The 16970-nt window shown below is 40.9% G+C and overlaps 1 protein-coding gene across 2 annotated transcripts in view; it reads left to right on the forward strand.

The window, feature by feature from the left end:
* The window catches only part of Pip4k2a (phosphatidylinositol-5-phosphate 4-kinase type 2 alpha), a 157929-nt gene that overhangs the window by 94468 nt on the left and 46491 nt on the right, over positions 1 to 16970 (forward strand). For both annotated transcript variants that reach the window (XM_047520478.1, XM_047520477.1), the window contains exons 2-3: positions 3141 to 3238; positions 4952 to 5048. In XM_047520478.1, the coding sequence (XP_047376434.1) occupies positions 3141 to 3238; positions 4952 to 5048 (195 nt within the window). The remainder of the gene's footprint in view (positions 1 to 3140; positions 3239 to 4951; positions 5049 to 16970) is intronic.

A 16970-nucleotide genomic window follows, 5' to 3' on the forward strand; every position in this document is an offset into this window, starting at 1 on the left:
TTTGCAACCTGAAAGAACTGTAAATGTACCTAAATAATTTAACGATTGCTTTCCATTTTAAAGCTATCCTAATAAAATTTCGATAAACTTCAAAACCACTTTTATATCCATGAATTTTGGATTTCATAAAGTATGATTATTCCTAAGGGGGGTATTATTTCCTTCAAAATAGTAACAGTTAATACAAATCTTTTTGTTTCCTTTCATGTATATTATATAAGCTACATAAATATATGTGTTCCTCAATTTTTAAGTATCTATAAAGACAAAGTATAAATTCTTTGCTTAAAATATACTGAGAATAAGTATAAATGAATGATAAATCATTGTTATTTTTATTATCAATTTTGGGATGGGCCACATAGAATGATTGGGGTAGGTAGAATTCCAAACCAATAAATTATAATTTTCCCAAACTGAACTCTTCAAAAAATCTTAGAATTTTGTCCTGAAAACTTCAAGTTCACACCCAAGAGCCACATGTGAAATACAGAAATTAGCTAATAGAATTAACCCCACCTTATTTAAAATGGTAGATTATTGTCATTACCTGTATCGGCTCATGAATTTGAACTAGAGACAAGCCACACAGTTTAGTGTATGTAATGAATAACACAATAATAAGCTAAAGGAGGGTGTTCCCAGGAAGTTAAATGTCCTTTCAGTGATCAGGCTGTGTGAAAGTTACTACAGTTCAGTAAATCTGACGAATGACTGCCAACCCTCATATACAACAGAAGCAAATGTGCCGGTAGAAAAAAATAATATAGGGGCTCATAGGTATACTATGAAAATATGTGTGTAGATATTTTAAGTGTTCCATGAATTATTTGGTCAGATCATTAAATCTAGAAGTTTGGGAGATTTTGGTGTGTGGGGTGCCAGGGGGAGTCAAAGGAGATGTGAACCTACTGTGAATGAAAGGCAATCTGGAAGAAGGAGAAGGTAGCCATGAAATAGCATCGCTCAGTCTCAACGTGCTCCTCTATTACAAAGGCATAGCTACAGCTCTACCAGGATATGTTATAATCTGCAAAATGAGATTAGACCATATAATCTCTGAGATCCTCTTTTAATTTTAACATCTTATGTATGTAAACCAGGGTGTAAGTGTAATCATCTTTGATTTGTCTTCTCATTTCTTGTCTTCCTACTAAAGAGGACCAAGCATTCCCTAACTCTGGAGGGAGCCTGATTTATAAGGAATGGGACTTCTAGAAATAACTAAAAGTACATATTCCCCAGAGGAGAGTGTGTATGTGCGTGTGTGTGTGTGTGTGTGTGTGGTGGTAGTGGGTACTGAGGATCGAGCTATAGTCCCAGCCCTTCTATATTTTATTTTGAAACAGGGTCTTGCTGAGTTGCTGAGACTGAACTCAAACATGCTGTCTTCCTGCCTCAGCCTCCAGGGTAGTTGGGATAACAGGCATGTACCACCAACCAGCTTCCCAGCATTTTACTTTTTTTACCCCATTGCTGGAGAGTGAAGCCAGGCCCTTGTACATACTAGGCAAGGACCCTGTCACTGAGCTACCTACATCTCTAGTCCCCAAACTTAAATGGCACCTTACTCATGGCTCACCATTCCTCTGGCACTGTATCAGGCTTCCCTCCCTCCAAGAAGCCCTTCACCCTCTCCTGTGACAAGTGCACTCCCGCTCTGAGTTCCTGTGGCATTTATTACCCAGACTTTGCCATTTCTTCTAGCTGCCTTGTATTTGAACTCTTGTATTTTAATGTCCTGCCCCATCAGCTAGAGTGGAAATTCAGTGTAGTCAGAAATTGTATTTTATACCAGTTTTCCATTTCCAAGCGATTGTCTAGAACTCCCTTGCTCCTTTATCTTTATAGCACACATAACCAGCAAAAATCCTTAAACCTGAAGGACTCCTGAGGTCAGGCTCTGCCAGCATGTCACTCCACATGGTCACTTGCTACTCTATAAATCAGCTTCCATGCCCTGCAAATCGACTTTCAGCTCTGCCCAGACCAACCCCATTTCTTTCACATTTTGTTATCACTCTTTTAAGCTCTTGTGTTCTCTTAAAGCCTCTGAACCCTTTAACCTTGGATCAAGAAAGTGTTGAAATTGGCATCAGTCTTCAGGCTTGCTTGACAAAACATGCCCACAGTCCCTTTGGATGACACTCACTGGGGAAAAGAGGGTGTCTTGGAGACTTGCTTTCTGTGACCCCAGCAACATGTTAAAAACTGCTGTATTGAGGAACTCATTTTTAGTTTATTTGCTTGCTCTTCTTTGCTTTTTTGGAACTGAGAGTCCTTAAAGTACCTTCTATTCTACTGGAAGTATAGATATTTAAATTGACTTCTGTAGCTTGCAACAAGGGAGGACTATACTTTGGGAACCAAGATGCAAAAATGATTAATCAAGAGGAAGGTCAAGTTTTTCAAAGTCCCATATGAGAAGCTGCCCCTGTCACTTACTGGAATGTAAACAGAACTGAATTCTACCCTGTGTGGTCTGGAACCACAGCTTTGCTTTTGTTCCAAACCCCTGTCCAACCCTCTTCCTCTCCTGTAGTCCCCAGGGCCGGCTGTCTTCCTCCTTCCCTCTGTGAGGGTTCCTCTGTTGGTAACTTATGCCCCACACCAATATTTATTTTTAACCTAAGTTCCCTTAAGAATGGTAAAGACCTCCTGAATGTCATTATTATTATTTGAGCATTCCAAAGTTTAAATTATGTCCATTAATCAACTTATATTTATCTCAAAATTAAAAATCCCTCTCTCTCAGAGAACAGAGAGAAGTTGTCTTGGAAATGTGATCAAAAGAACTCTGGGCCAAGAGTCCGAGGGAACAGGGGTGGGGGAGTAGGATGAGGAGAAGTAAGGACAGGTGGCCCTGAAGGCTGTCCCCCACCCCAACATCCCCCTTTGTCACTACCAGCATCAGACAGAGATAAGAAACAGGAGCTGGAGCTGTTTGGGAGCTGGGAGGTAGTGGGTAAAGTCTGATGCGGGAGTGAGGAAGAGAGTGTAGGATAGGAGTAGGAAGGAAGGAGAGTGCCAGGCTAGGAGATTCCTGTGTCCACCAGGTTACCTTTGCCAGTACACACTTAAGTTAAGCCCTTCCCACCAGGATAATAATAACTGGTGCTATTTATTTTCTATTTTTCTAGATCAATGAACTGAGCCATGTTCAAATCCCAGTCATGTTGATGCCAGATGACTTCAAAGCCTATTCAAAGATAAAGGTGGACAATCACCTTTTTAACAAGTAAGTACAAGTTCGACCTCTCATAGGACTGCCCAGGCTGCTGTAAGAGTATGATTTTTGTGAATTTTCTGTAATCACATAATTTTTTCAATGGGTGGGAGTAAAGTTTTGCTGATGAAGTTAATCCTGTGATAAACATAACCATCTGTCATTTTCAGAGAAGCAACAGCAGGCCCTCTGGGATAATATCCTTTTGCCATATGGCATATTGTTCTCTATGAATATCTTATACATTAAAAGTGATATTCTCATTACAATTTAAAATTTTGAAGCTCTAAATTACTTGAATTTTTGAGCAGTGAAGAACCTCTGCTCTCTTACACAAAACTTTGAAATTGATGACTTTATGAACAGAAATGACTGCATCATAGAACAATAAAGAATTAAGGTATATTTCTGTAAAACATAATTGGAATGCCATGTTGGGTATTAAGAATATTCTTCTTCATATAACGTTATTTTAGACATCATTGTGGAGCATCTATTATATCTTAAATAATCTGTTGAGAGTTGGAAATAACAGCGATATATAAGATTGCCCTGCCCACAAGTCGCTCACCATCAGGCCAGTAATTGAACACTGACACGTAAACCAATTACTATAACGTAGTGCGCAAAGTACAATAGTAGAGGTATATCGCCGGGTATGGTGGCACATGCCCAGCGGTTCAAGAGGCTGAGGCAGGAGAGAGTTCAAAGCCAGTCAGCAATTTAGCAAGGCCCTAAACAATTTAGCAAGACCCTGTTTCTAAATAAAACATAAAAAGGACTGGGATGTGGCTCAGTGGTTAGGCACCCCTGGGTTTAATCCCTGGTACAAAAAAAAAGAGAAGAATATGTGTGTATGTAATTTATGTATTTGGATCCATGGAAACACAAAGGGGGAAGCAATTCTGCATGAAGGAGTAAAACTCTAAGAAATCCCTTCCATGTGTGAATCAATTATGAAATTTCTTTTTCATTTTCTTTACCTTTCTATTTTCTGTGGTGCTGAGGATGTGACCTAGGGCTTCATACATAATAAGCAAGCACTCCGTACTGAACCACATCCTAGACCTTTGTGAAATTTCTTAATGGGTCCATTGTTCTCACGTGAAACTGACATGTTCATTCTTCCTATAATAGTATTTAGAGGTTAACTTTTTGAGGGAATTTTCTCTAGAAATGTAGAACATGGTATCTATATAAAACAGGTTACAGGGGGTCTCAGTAATAGAACAACATGGCGACCACTGTTGGGCTTGCTCTGCTGCCCCTTTCTCATTCTCCTGCTTCTTGTCCTTCACTGTTTTCCTCCACCTGGCCCCTCCACCTCTTTTTTGAGGAATGGCTGTCAGGTGTGGCCAGGGTTAAGGGGTCATACAATCCAAGTATACTTGAGAGAGGAGATGGTATTACCTCTCTGTCCCCTTCTGCCCTCTAGATCTTTTTTTTTTAATTATATATCATTTAGTTTATTTATTTATATGCAGTGCTGAGAATTGAACCCAGTACCTCACACATGCTAGGCAAGCACTCTACCACTGAACTACAACCCCAGCCCTGCCTCCCAGCTCTTACTGGGTTGTACTTAGTTCTGTGAAATCATCCAGGCCTTCTGTAGACAGTGAACTCCACACACTTCCTTGGCTACACAGAGCTAAATGGGAGCAGATTCAAGGGTGTCTAACTCTTCATCTAACCAAGTTTTATTCCACAATATGATTGTTTCAGGGAAAACATGCCGAGCCATTTCAAGTTCAAGGAATACTGCCCGATGGTTTTCCGTAACCTGCGGGAGAGGTTTGGAATCGATGACCAGGATTTCCAGGTGAGTTGCTTTTGTAACGGTTGCCGCCTTTGGGAAATGGGTTTCATTATACCTTTTGCCCTATAAAATAGGATGCGTATTTTTGTCATTACAGATGCATATACAGTGCTAATTTACATTTTGCTTAAGTTTTCAGTGTTCTTTCTGAAGTAAAGAGTTCTCTAAGTTAGAGACCCCCTGTGTGGAATGATTTCCCGTAAGAAAGGACTCTTCTTTGGAAGGAGATCAAGCATGTGAGAATTTGGTGAATGCTCTCATTTCCAGGTGGAAGTTTCTACCAGCAGAGCTGCTTTCTGATTTCCAGTCAAGTGTATTTACACCATGCCTGTGTGGCCTGTGGTGTGTGTGTGTGTGTGTGTGTGTGTGTGTGTGTGTGTGTGTGCGCGCGCGCGCATGCACGTGCACTGAATTCTCAGGAATCTCAGAAATTGTTTTCTTGCTTATTTGCTGCTTCTCAAGTTGGCAAACTCTCCTGCCACAGTGTTTTCATCAAAGGCCACACTTTGTGCACTACAATGCTGGATTGTAAAGTGGCCCAGCATTGTTGTCACCACCAGGAACCCACCAGTTCTTGGCACAGTGCTGTGGAGCATCTTCCTCTTGCTCTTGGTTCCTCCTACATATAAATGGGCCCTGTTCTTGCCTGGTCTCAATTTTAACTTTGAAATATGACTTAACTTTTCAAACATTTCTTGTTCCATTATCATTTTCCTGAGAAAGGACCTGAGACCTGACGTTGGTAAATATCATATGATCAATCAGATCCATAAAGGGCCAAGGATTTTAAGAGCAGAATTCTAAATACTGACTTATTTTAAATCTTTTCAGATACAATAAACACTTCTATTATTTGCCCTAAATTTAAGAATCTTAATTTATCCTAAATAAAGTGCTATATTGATACCCTCAGTGACTTTAAAAGTTGAATATAGGCATGGCTTTCCCTGTATTTTCTCTTAAAGAGTCAGGTCCCTAAAGCAAATCACACTTCGCATACTTTCCTAAAGATCTATTTTCCCACTTCCCACCCAGCCTCTTGTTGAAAGCCTTCAAGAATTTCTCGCATGCTTACTCAGAATGAGATATTGCCATACTTTGAAAAACAATGCTGGCTAGGTTGCCAGTGGCATCCCCAGACACCTGCCCCCCGCTTGTGTGGATCAGGGTCGTGGTCTCCACACAGGCCCAGGTTCTGAGCTGAGGCTCCTGGTGCAGGCAGAGAGTTGAAGGGAAGTGTGTGGGGCAGGCAGGATGTGGGTGCTCTGTTTGCTCTTAAAACTGCAGTGAAGGCAGCACTCACAGGGGGGCTTAGTCCTTAAGACAGTACTTAGATGGCAATTGCGGGTTTGACATTTACTGCTGAAAGAGCAAATAACTTTTAAAGAATAATTGTTGAAATAGTAAAAGAGGGTTATATGCAATAAAAAGGGATAATTCCATATGATTTAAGAACTGTTACTACATTTAAATAGGCCATACGAAAATGAACTAGCCACTTTAAAAGGAATTAATGGCAGATTATATTGACATCTTTAGGAAATCTCCTCTGCCTGACCCTGGGGCCAAACACAAGTGTGTCCCTCCTCTGTCCCCATCTTTTTAAACAATGAAACAGCTGCATTGTCATTGCACAGAAACTGACTTTTAAGGGCCCAAGCCCCAAAGAAATCTAAAACAATCACACTACATTCTGACATCTGCACCAAGGCAGAAAAAGTAGTTTTGAAACTCTGAAAATGACCAATTTGGTTGCTGAAATACTAAGGCACTACCATTTCCCCCTGAAAACAAAACTGTATAAGTTGATATTTAAGTAAGTGCAAATTGCTGAGTACAAACTTTGAAGGGAAATGAGGCAAGTGGAGGATGATTCACAAGTAACTAATTGGCAAGTCTGTTAAACTCTTAGCTTGAGAGATCAGTACTGAGGAGAGTTGGTGTGAGTGTAATTAATCATTCCAACACCCCTCCTCGCCTCAGCTAGGCTTGCTGCTTTTGGCATTTAAATTGTGGCTTTTTCTTTGGCAACTGTGTTTCTATTTAAAAGAGAGAGAGAGAGAGAGAGGAAGAGTGGGTGTTCAGAGTAACTTTAGTAACCCCTCATACACTTTTCTTCTCTCCCTGATCCTGCATTCCTTTCCCAGTGTCTGTCCTTCCTAAGACAGCAAGCCCTGAGTTTCAGCTGAAGACCAGATTATAAATGTGGAGATAAACCTGGTTTGTTGGCTACTTGGTTTAGGAAAAAAGGAAGGCAGGTCTGAAGACGTTGGCTGCAGAGTTATGCCCCTGTGCACTGCAGGGGCAAAGGCTAAGGCAGGCCTGGACCAGAGGGTCCATCACCTCAGTTGCCTGACAATCTATTCATCAGGGCCAGTCCAAACAGCAGATGTGGGTTGGCACGCCAGCACTGAATAAAAGCAATCTCCTTTTCCCCTCTTAGCTGAGCAGAGCCTCTCACTGGTCACTTCTACTGCTTCTGAGTTCTGGCAACAGAGCCCTGTGTATTTAAAAGATGCAATGTGGGCTAGGCGTATAGTTCAGGAGTAGGGCATGTGCTTAGCATGCCCAAGGCCCTGGGTTTGTTCACTAGCACCACCAAAAAAATAAAGATGAAATTTTTTTCTGAGCCCCATCTGTGAATTGTTTGGGATAGTCCTTTGTAGGATAATTTGAAAAGTTGGGACCGTAAGGTGGGCTTACATCATCTTTCGGAGGTACTGGTTTGCTAACGGTGATTAACAATTGCCTGGTTGTGTTTATTTTCTGAAGCATTTGAATTTTGGACAAGCAACTTAAAATCAATGTGGCAATAAAGAGCTTCATCATCTGATTCAATTTGTATTCAGACTTTTCCATTAAATCAAAAGGATAAATGGGCTGGACGTGTTTGTGTGAATGCCTTTTTGCTGCACCTGAAAAATGTCAGTATTGATTGATGGAGGCCTCTCTGATAAAAGTAGACATAGTAATTAGCCTACCAAATTGACCTCTATCTGTGATCTTAAACTTCTTAAAAGGAACTGAAAAGCTTTCCTGCTATTTCAGTAAACATTTGTGTCTTTCCTCTATTTTAATTTCTTGTCTTTTAAAACAAAAACTTTTTTTTTCCTTGCTATTAAAGACAAATTCAAGCAACAATTCTAGAATATTCTTCATTGGTAACAGTACCATCTACCATACATACGTAAATTTCTGCGTGCGGGTACCCAGTGCCAAATTCAGAACTCTCTCCAAAACATTAAGTCCTTTTTAAAGTTACATGATTGGTTTGTAATATGCTCAGATTTGAATTATGTTCGTCTCGTTACCGTTTGGCCACTGTGACTCCACCTGGCCCTTCTTTCAAGATGAATGCTGCTTTGGCCACTTCCAGATGTTACCATTACTGCAGTTTTATTTCTGCCATGCCACTGCCACCTTAAGACCTGGTCCCTTCAGTCATGATTTCATGCACAATTATCAACTCAGTGTGTGTTTATTTGTACCTACTTTGTGCCAGACTCTGTGCTAGGCATTCCAGGGAATTCAGAAAAGTGAAACCGTCACTTTGGATTCTATATTAGCTGCTGAAGAGATTTGTAAAAACCCAGACATTTTTATTTTTAATATTCTTAAAGAAAATCTATGCCCCTCTTTTAGCCATGCAGGGTATCAGGGCCTCTTGTAACAGTCCTAGGAAATCAGATGGAGGCTTCAGTTAATTTCTGAGATGCAGAGAGGGCTGCCCACCGCAAACCAAAAAGTTCTGCAGGTCAGAGCCAGCTATTAAACCTAAATACACCACATAATTGAAACTGAGCCCTCTTGTTCATTGTGTTAGATAATATCAGGTTTACTTTTCCCCTACTGCGCCTCCTGAATTAGAATCCCTCATTATTCACGTTTGATGCCTTTTCTTTGTTTTTGTAACCAAGAATTCTAATTTTAAAATGATTAATTTTAAAAGTTAACATTTTAAACTTTTGATGATCCTTGTTTCAAGTTTCAGATTCTAAAGCGTTAAGACCTTCAATGAATACTAATCTTTGGAGGGGGAAATCTGCCCATATCTCTGGAATATTAAGTCTATCAAATGAAAATGTTCTTCAAATGTAGCTTTCCCAAATTGACTTTAAACTGCCTGAAGACAGGGAGGGGGATGTTAGTACTGGCTGCCTGCACTGTAGTTAGCACAGAGGCAGACCCTCGAGAGATTTGTGGAAGAAAGGGAGAAGGGGTAAGGGGTCATAATGAGAGGCATAAGAGCTCATACAGGTGAAGCACTGGATGGGGGTGGAATTGAAGATAAAGGTGGGAAACTAGCCAGAGACAGATGGAAACAGGACTGAAGACCTCTACCCTGTTTTGCAGCCTGCTGACAGCCCTGTGAATTTGGCACAGAGGAGTTAGATCATGAGGTCTGTACTTTCTAAAGATAACTGACTGGTTACATATAGACTGCATGAAAGAGAGATGAAGTTATTAGGAGGCTATGGGACATTGCAGTGAGTGAAGAGGAGGTGTGAGGCCAGGGCACTTGTCACTGACACCCTAAAGCAGACAGCAGCTTCACAAGATGGGTAAACTGCCAGGTTGGGGATGGGAGCTGCTGGCTCTTGGGGACATAGGACAGGAGCCATTGAGGAGAGGGGAGCCCAAGCAGCTGAGTGAGCATTAATGCAGATCACAGAGGGAAGGAAGGTTGAGGGTGGGGTAGGAGGAGGGTGTTGAGTTTTTGACTCCTTGGCTTTGGAGGAGATGTGAGATACCCACATGAGGCTGGTGGTCAGGACCGGGTGAGGAGCAGAGGCCCTGCTGTGGGAAGGATGAGCACTGACATGGTTGCGGGATTCCCTGGTGGTCCTGTCTCTTGCAAGTCATACCTGCATGCTCACCATCTGTATGTGCTTGCTCCTTGCACTATCTATGCTGTTTTATTCCTTTGTCATTGGTTGTCATTGGGTTTGCTCATGGTTCACATTTGTCCTCTTAGGTTAACTACTCTGTGCCTCCCAGTGAGCCCTGGAAGGCAACTGTGCCCTGAGCAAGGATGCTGCTGAACTGAGACCCAAAGGAGCACCCTCACCACCTGTCAGCCTCATTAGATTTTTCTGGTGCTTTTTCTCCTCCTCTTTGCAAGCTGAACAAATTACTAGCCCCACCACAGCCTGCCCCCACTTTTGAGGCTGGGCTTCCTGTCTGCCTTTATTTCCTGCCCTGAACCTGCTTGGGATCGCATCTCTTGATATGCACCCAAGACCTGACAGTCAGCCATCCTTTTCACTGGGTTCTTCTATCAAGTAAATACATACTTGTTTTTCATGAGCCTTGGGGACATGTCTCTCTTATTTTAATCTCCACGATTAAGTAGCAGTCTGAAATTGCAAAAGGTGATCTCATGGTACTCTATGAAGTTCCTGCAACTCTGCTGCTTTCTCTGTTGGTCATTACCTTTCATTTTTATGTTTTTATTTTCTGGTAAGTTGTTTCATTATTGATAAGCATTAGATTGCTCTGTGTCTTGCTCCCCTCTATAACGAAAGCCATTCTACACCTGGGATCACAGCTCAGGCTTTCTTTGAATTTCCCCCAAGAGCTTAACACAGGGCTTTGAACACAGTGTGCATTTAATAAATCCTTGATGATGATGTTCAAGTTCATATGTTGGTCTTAAACTCTCTGACGAGGTCAGAAGACCATCCGTGCTCACTCAGAGATGTCAAACGTAAAACCAGAAGGCAGGCTTCTCTGGGCAGTCATTCCCATCTCCTGGGCTGTGTGATTTGAAGCATGTAATCGTAATCCCAAGTTGTCAGCAGGACAGTGACTGGTTTCCAGGTTTCAAGTTCATGAAACAGGTAGCCTGGGTTAAGGGGAAGAACATTTCCTAGGAGTTAGAGACCCAGTGGAGTCTTGGGTCTTCAGTGACTGATTTTGTGACCATAAACCATTGACCTAGCCTTTGTGGGTCTCGGTTTCCTCATCTGGGAAATGAGGGAGAAGAACACAATGCTAAGTCCCGCTCAGCTAAGCTATCAGAGCTCCAAATCTATTATTAAGTCACGTGAGTTCATAACTGTCACTTAAGTTCTTGTATTCAATGTTGACATATGTTCTTGCTACAATGGTGGCTTTACACACTTGAGCTGGCAGAATTGATTTTAAGTGGCCTTTCCTTTGACTAACAATAAGAACTTTTCACATGTAATTTTTAGTCAAATGTACAAACTCTATCAAAATGGAAAAAATATATCTATGTATGCAAGACTATGATTAGTTCGAGAAAATTAATTGTGCAGAATGCTTAGTACTAAAAAAAAAGAAAAGTACAGGGGAATGTAGCAGTCACTAAATCAGGACATTTTTTATGAGAGGTATAAAAGAGCGGCCATAGGAATGAGCTAATTAAATTGACCTTTATATTTCCTCCACCCTGAGACTCCACTAATCCTGGACCTCCCACTATGGAAATAAACATCTTCCATGCAGACTGTTGGGCTGGGGGGGGGGGGTGGACAGCATCATTTATCCTTTTCTTCAGGACAATGAATTGCCAATTATAAATGTAAGAAGGCCATTGAAGAGGGAGCTTCATGTCTCATTATCTTCCTTTATTTCCTGTTGAGGGCTGGCATGGCACCAGAGCTTCAAACATAGCTGTCAAGGTTTGAAGTAGGATGTCATGAGGCCAGAAATTTACATGCCAAGTTGCAGGATAGTCAGACCAAGATGAACTGAGTGGTCATATTCTCTCCTGTCCTGCATCTAGTAGCTCTACTCTAGAACTTGAACTATGTCTAACCGTTCACTTTGTCCTCATCTCCCCAACCAGCTCCCCAGCAAGCCTAGGAGAATCCTTCAGAGTGGCATTTACTGGCTGTAATGTGTCCACTGCAATCACATGGAAGGTCTGGACTGAGAGCACCCACAGGGCCACCTTGCTCACCCAGAGACAGCTGGGATCCGTAGCTACACAGCAGGTCACCTCATGGGGGATGAGTGTTTAGGGGCCTTGCAAGAAGAATGTCAGGGCCAATCACATATGCCTGTGTACTGACTACTTTGGTATGAAATATCCAGACAGGCAAATCTATAGAGAGAGAAGGTAATTTTTTTTTTTTTTTTTGAAGTACTGAGGAATGAACCCAGGGCCTCACACATGCAGAAAGTAAATTAACTAGTGGTTTCTAGGTTGGGGAATGAGGGAGAGAATGGGAGTGACTGCAAATGAGCATGGGTTTCTTTGGGGAGGGATGAAGTGTTCTAAAAATGATTGTGGCAATGGTTATATGACTTTGTGAATGTACTGAGGATGATTGACTCATACTGTAGATGGGTGAATGGTATGGTATGTGAACTCTCTCTCAGTAAAGCTATTAAGGAAGAAGAATGCTTGGAGTTCGAATTTAGTTTATATTCAGTAAGAGACTTTTCCCACCAATATTGATTCTGGCTGCCTTTGTCTTAGGGCGGATCATGATTGCATTATTTCCACTCAGAACGAGTGAATTTAAGGAATGGACTGAGTGGTCATATTATATAGTTTATAATATGAAACAAGCAAATACATAGAAGGAAAGGAATAGCTGATGAACAGAACAATTTTTTGCAGTTTGTTTACATTTATCATCAGTATTTCGGTCCCCTGAGCTAATAGTAAATCATTGTCCATTTCTAAATGTCTGTGAGCTGACAGAAGTAACTAATGCTGAATGATTAGAAGAGCAAGTAGGAAACTTAGAAACCGGCTGTCTTACTTTGCAGATAATCAAGTGAGAATAAGGGGTAGAGGGAAGGAGGTTGGTGAGGGGCCTGGAGCCCCTGACTTGAGCTCATCGCTGTGGGACGGTGACCTCTATCCCATCACCCTCTACTCACCCCTCCCCCAGCCCCACATCACTGTCACCACTCTTTCCCTGTTGGTTTGAAAGGATGTTAAGCAGCGAGGCCAAGGGTGGAAGGAAGACCTTGTAGACCGAAAAGTTTCAGCTTGAATCTTCTTTGTAGAATGTTTTCAGTTCCCTTTCTGAAAGATAAGTTGTTAATAATAACCTGCTATCACTTTTTTTCATAAGCACATTCTTTTCTTTCTTTTTTTTTTCCTATCACTTTTGAACTGATAGATCCAGAATCCCAAATTTTTAGTTCAAGTAATGTCACTCTATTACAGAACATATACTTTTCTGAGCTTTGTCCATGACAAGGAATTCAGTTTTTAATGAGAGTAGATCTTTCCAGACTCTGAGTAGATTATAGGGGTAATTAATTTCATCTGGCAACTGTCTCATAAAGACAGGCAAACGAGGGTAAAGTTTCCTGAAAGTGAATATTTTACTTTGGAAATGGGAATTATCTTTAAGATAACCAAATGGCACTGTTTAGACCTTGATTGGATCAGATCTGAATCTGAGACTTGGTCTTTTAAATCCAGAGATTAAGATGAGATAGAATTTTGTTCATGTTGCCTTCCGTTGGACCTTCTTGCATGTAGATCTCATCCTAGCTTGCTGATTTCATTTTAACTTCTTTTCCCTTGTGCTTTTTTGTTTGCTTCCCAGCTTAGTATGGTGGGAAGTAACCTGGAATTCAGCATTCCCAGTGTAAAAGACTTCTTAAGTCCTTGCCACACTTGGCCAAGGTAACCATACCGTTCTGAGCAAAGAAAGGCAGAGTGTGGGACATAGTTCTAAAGATAGAAGCCAGTGGTAGAAGGGGAATGAAAATCTTTACCGTTTCTTAGACCATGTGCACTAATTAAAACAGACATGATGAAATGTGCCACATAGTCAGAAATGTGAAGAATTCTTAGGGCTGACGTTATCTCCACAATTTATAGGACTTGTAAGAAGTACTGAGTGCTAGGCACCCTTCAGCCCTGTCTTCACGCTGCATGAATTGTCTGACTCCAAGCCCAGGGCTCAGCAGCACAGATTTCCTGTCCCAAAGCCTTTTTCCACAAACACATCTATCTAGCTTTTGCCTAGAGAGAAGACAGCTCCTACTTCTGCCCTCTTCAGTTACAGTCAAGTAATATTCTAACAGCCCTAGAATAATGATAGCTTGACACATAGGTTAATAAAAGTGTAAGTTAAGAACTCTGGACTACATTAGCTGTTATCAGTGGTATCTTCTACACACTTTACTTGGCAAAATTGAAAACATAAGGACAGGTTTGTTTTTTTGCCAACTGACTCAGACTTTAAGTTGGTATTAGAAGGTGTTTGTCACCTTGGAAAAACCAGCATCAACTCTCCTATCGTGAAGCCCAGCAGACGAGAACCTGGATCCTCCACATGCATCATCCCAGTTGACACAGTAAAAGAACTAAAATGATCGAGTCATTTGTATTCTCTGGGTCTCTGTTTTCTTATCTAAAGTAAGTGGTTTAGAATTATCTCTCAGGTGCTTCCAATTCTAATGCTCTTTGGTTATGAGATTTATTTACACATGGAGAGACCCCTTGGGGGCACTGAAAGGTCACCTCCAGGCTATTTCCCTCCAGCCTTCCCTTCTTGCTCTTCCACCTTATCCAAGCATCCTGTATAATGCTATGACATTGGGACATTGTTCCTTGGGACAGAACAGAGCACTCTGAGGAGTTTCATATTCAGTGTGTGCTAGATAGCAGACTGTTGAGAGGCAGTGCTAGAACCACTGTAAACACACAGACCTCCTTCCCTTGCTCACAGGCTCCTTCTTGCTCAAGTTGTCCTGAATGCGTCTGGAGCCAAGGAAGTATTTTCATGCAGCTCTAAGAACTAGTGTCATCTTGTCTGTACTCTTGGCCCAAATGTCCTAAGATGATGGTGTCCTGTCTTCTGACTGGATTCTCCCTGGGTAACATACTGAGTCACCTTCTAGGCCCATACCCTCTGGGAGAGCAATGAGCTGTGTCTTAAAGTAAATACATTTTTAGAGTTATTGAAGATCTGATGTGAGTTCCAATTTAGCCCCCTCTCTCCCCTGGGCATATTATTTTCTGTTACTTTACAGAGCAGAAATTGAGGCTCAAAGAGGCTAAAGGACATAAGCAAGCACTGATTAATGGTCAACAGAATGAATTGCAGAGCATGGTCTATGTCCCTGACCATTACAGTATACTACCTTTAAAACATAACTTTACCTTATTTCAAAGGCTACAAAAAGTCCATGGCTATGATCTTTCATAATGTCAAAAGTTTGGTTTTTTCTTTGCCAGTTGCCTGTTTTGTTACCTCAGAGGGAGCCTTAGGCAGGAATCTCAGGCATTGTACTTAACACTGTAAACCAGATTTTTATCGTCAAGTGGAAAAATGCACCTGGCTTCTCCTTCCTCATAGTAATGTTGTGAATAAATATGAAATAATGAGCTGGATTTTTCCAGACCTTTAGAGTCATTCCAAGGATCAGGCATTTTGTGTAAAATTGCATTATCTCTTCTAATATTCTTCTTGTCTATTAGATAATACTTTTACTAAATTTGATGTATTTTTATGTTTATAGTGGCATGAAGGTTACATTTTAAATTTTGACAAAATTTCGCTGATTACTTAAAAGCCAGGAGCCTTAAAATGTTTTGGGATTTTTTTCCACATATTGAAAGTAGATATTGTGAGTTGAGACTTCTGAAGGGATTACAAAAAAAAAAAAAAAAGAAGAAGAAGCAGAAGAAAGAAAGAGAAAAAGGAGTTGAGACAGAATCAGGATTAGACCCCTTGATCCAGCTATCCCACTCCTTGGCCTATACCCAAAGGACTTAAAATCAGCATATTACAGAGATACAGCCACATCAATGTTCATAGCTGCTCAGTTCACAATAGCCAGATTGTGGAACCAACCTAGATGTCCTTCAATTGATGAATGGATAAAGAAACTGTGGTATATATATACAATTGAATATTATTCAGCCATAAAGAATGATAAAATTATGGCATTTGCAGGCAAATGTATGAAACTGGAGAATATCATGCTAAGTGAGATAAGCCAATCTCAAAAAAACCAATGGACGAATGATATCGCTAATAAGTGGATGATGACACATAATGGGGGGTGGGAGGGGTTAGTGTTAGGGTTAGAGTTAGGGTTAGGGAGGGGGGCAAGAATGGTGGAAGGAAGTACTGTGTAGAGGGAAAAGAGGGGTCGGGGGGAAGGGAAAAAATAACAGAATGAATTAAACATTACCCTATGTAAATTTATGATTACACAAATGGTATGCCTTTACGCCATGTACAAACAGAGAAACAACATGTATCCCATTTGTTTACAATAAGAAAAAAAAATTAAAAAAAAGAATCAGGATTAGAATTGAGACATGGCCAGTAGCCTAATGCAAATTCTGCAATAATTGATTGTAACACCATCTTTGAAACTGAAGGCAAATAATTTGGGAGGAGTCAGCATCTGAGCTAAGAAGTTCTTAAGGTATTTGATTATGCATCTTTGGCCTTTATAAATCCATATATTGCCTTATCCATAGTCAATGTTATTAAATATTTATTTAATTAATACAGTGACTGCCATGAACTTATGAAGTTCCTCATTTTAACAAAACCAGAGTTGGAGAGAATATAATGGGAAAGGCATTAATGCCGATAAGTATGTCATTATAACACACTGACTACATTACACTGGACTCCCTATGTGCCAGATGAGACACTATCACGGCAGTCAGTAGACCCTCGAGCCTCACATGTGGTCCTCACACCAGCAGCATCAGTATTGTCAACTTCTTAAAATGGCCCACCCCAGCCTCTGGGATCAGGATCTGCATTTTAGCATGGTCCCAGATGATTTGGTTGCTCATTGAACTTTATTGAAAAGCGCTAGTGACATAACTGTCCATTTTATTCTCCCCCATTGGCCTGTGAGAGAACGTTTTACTTTCTCATCCAAGATGTACAAAAAGATGAACTGTGAGACAGGTGCTGCTGTAATTCCATCTGGGCTAAATACAGTTTTCCCTTA

This window comes from Sciurus carolinensis, chromosome 12, assembly GCF_902686445.1.
Source record: "Sciurus carolinensis chromosome 12, mSciCar1.2, whole genome shotgun sequence".
NCBI lineage: Eukaryota > Metazoa > Chordata > Mammalia > Rodentia > Sciuridae > Sciurus > Sciurus carolinensis.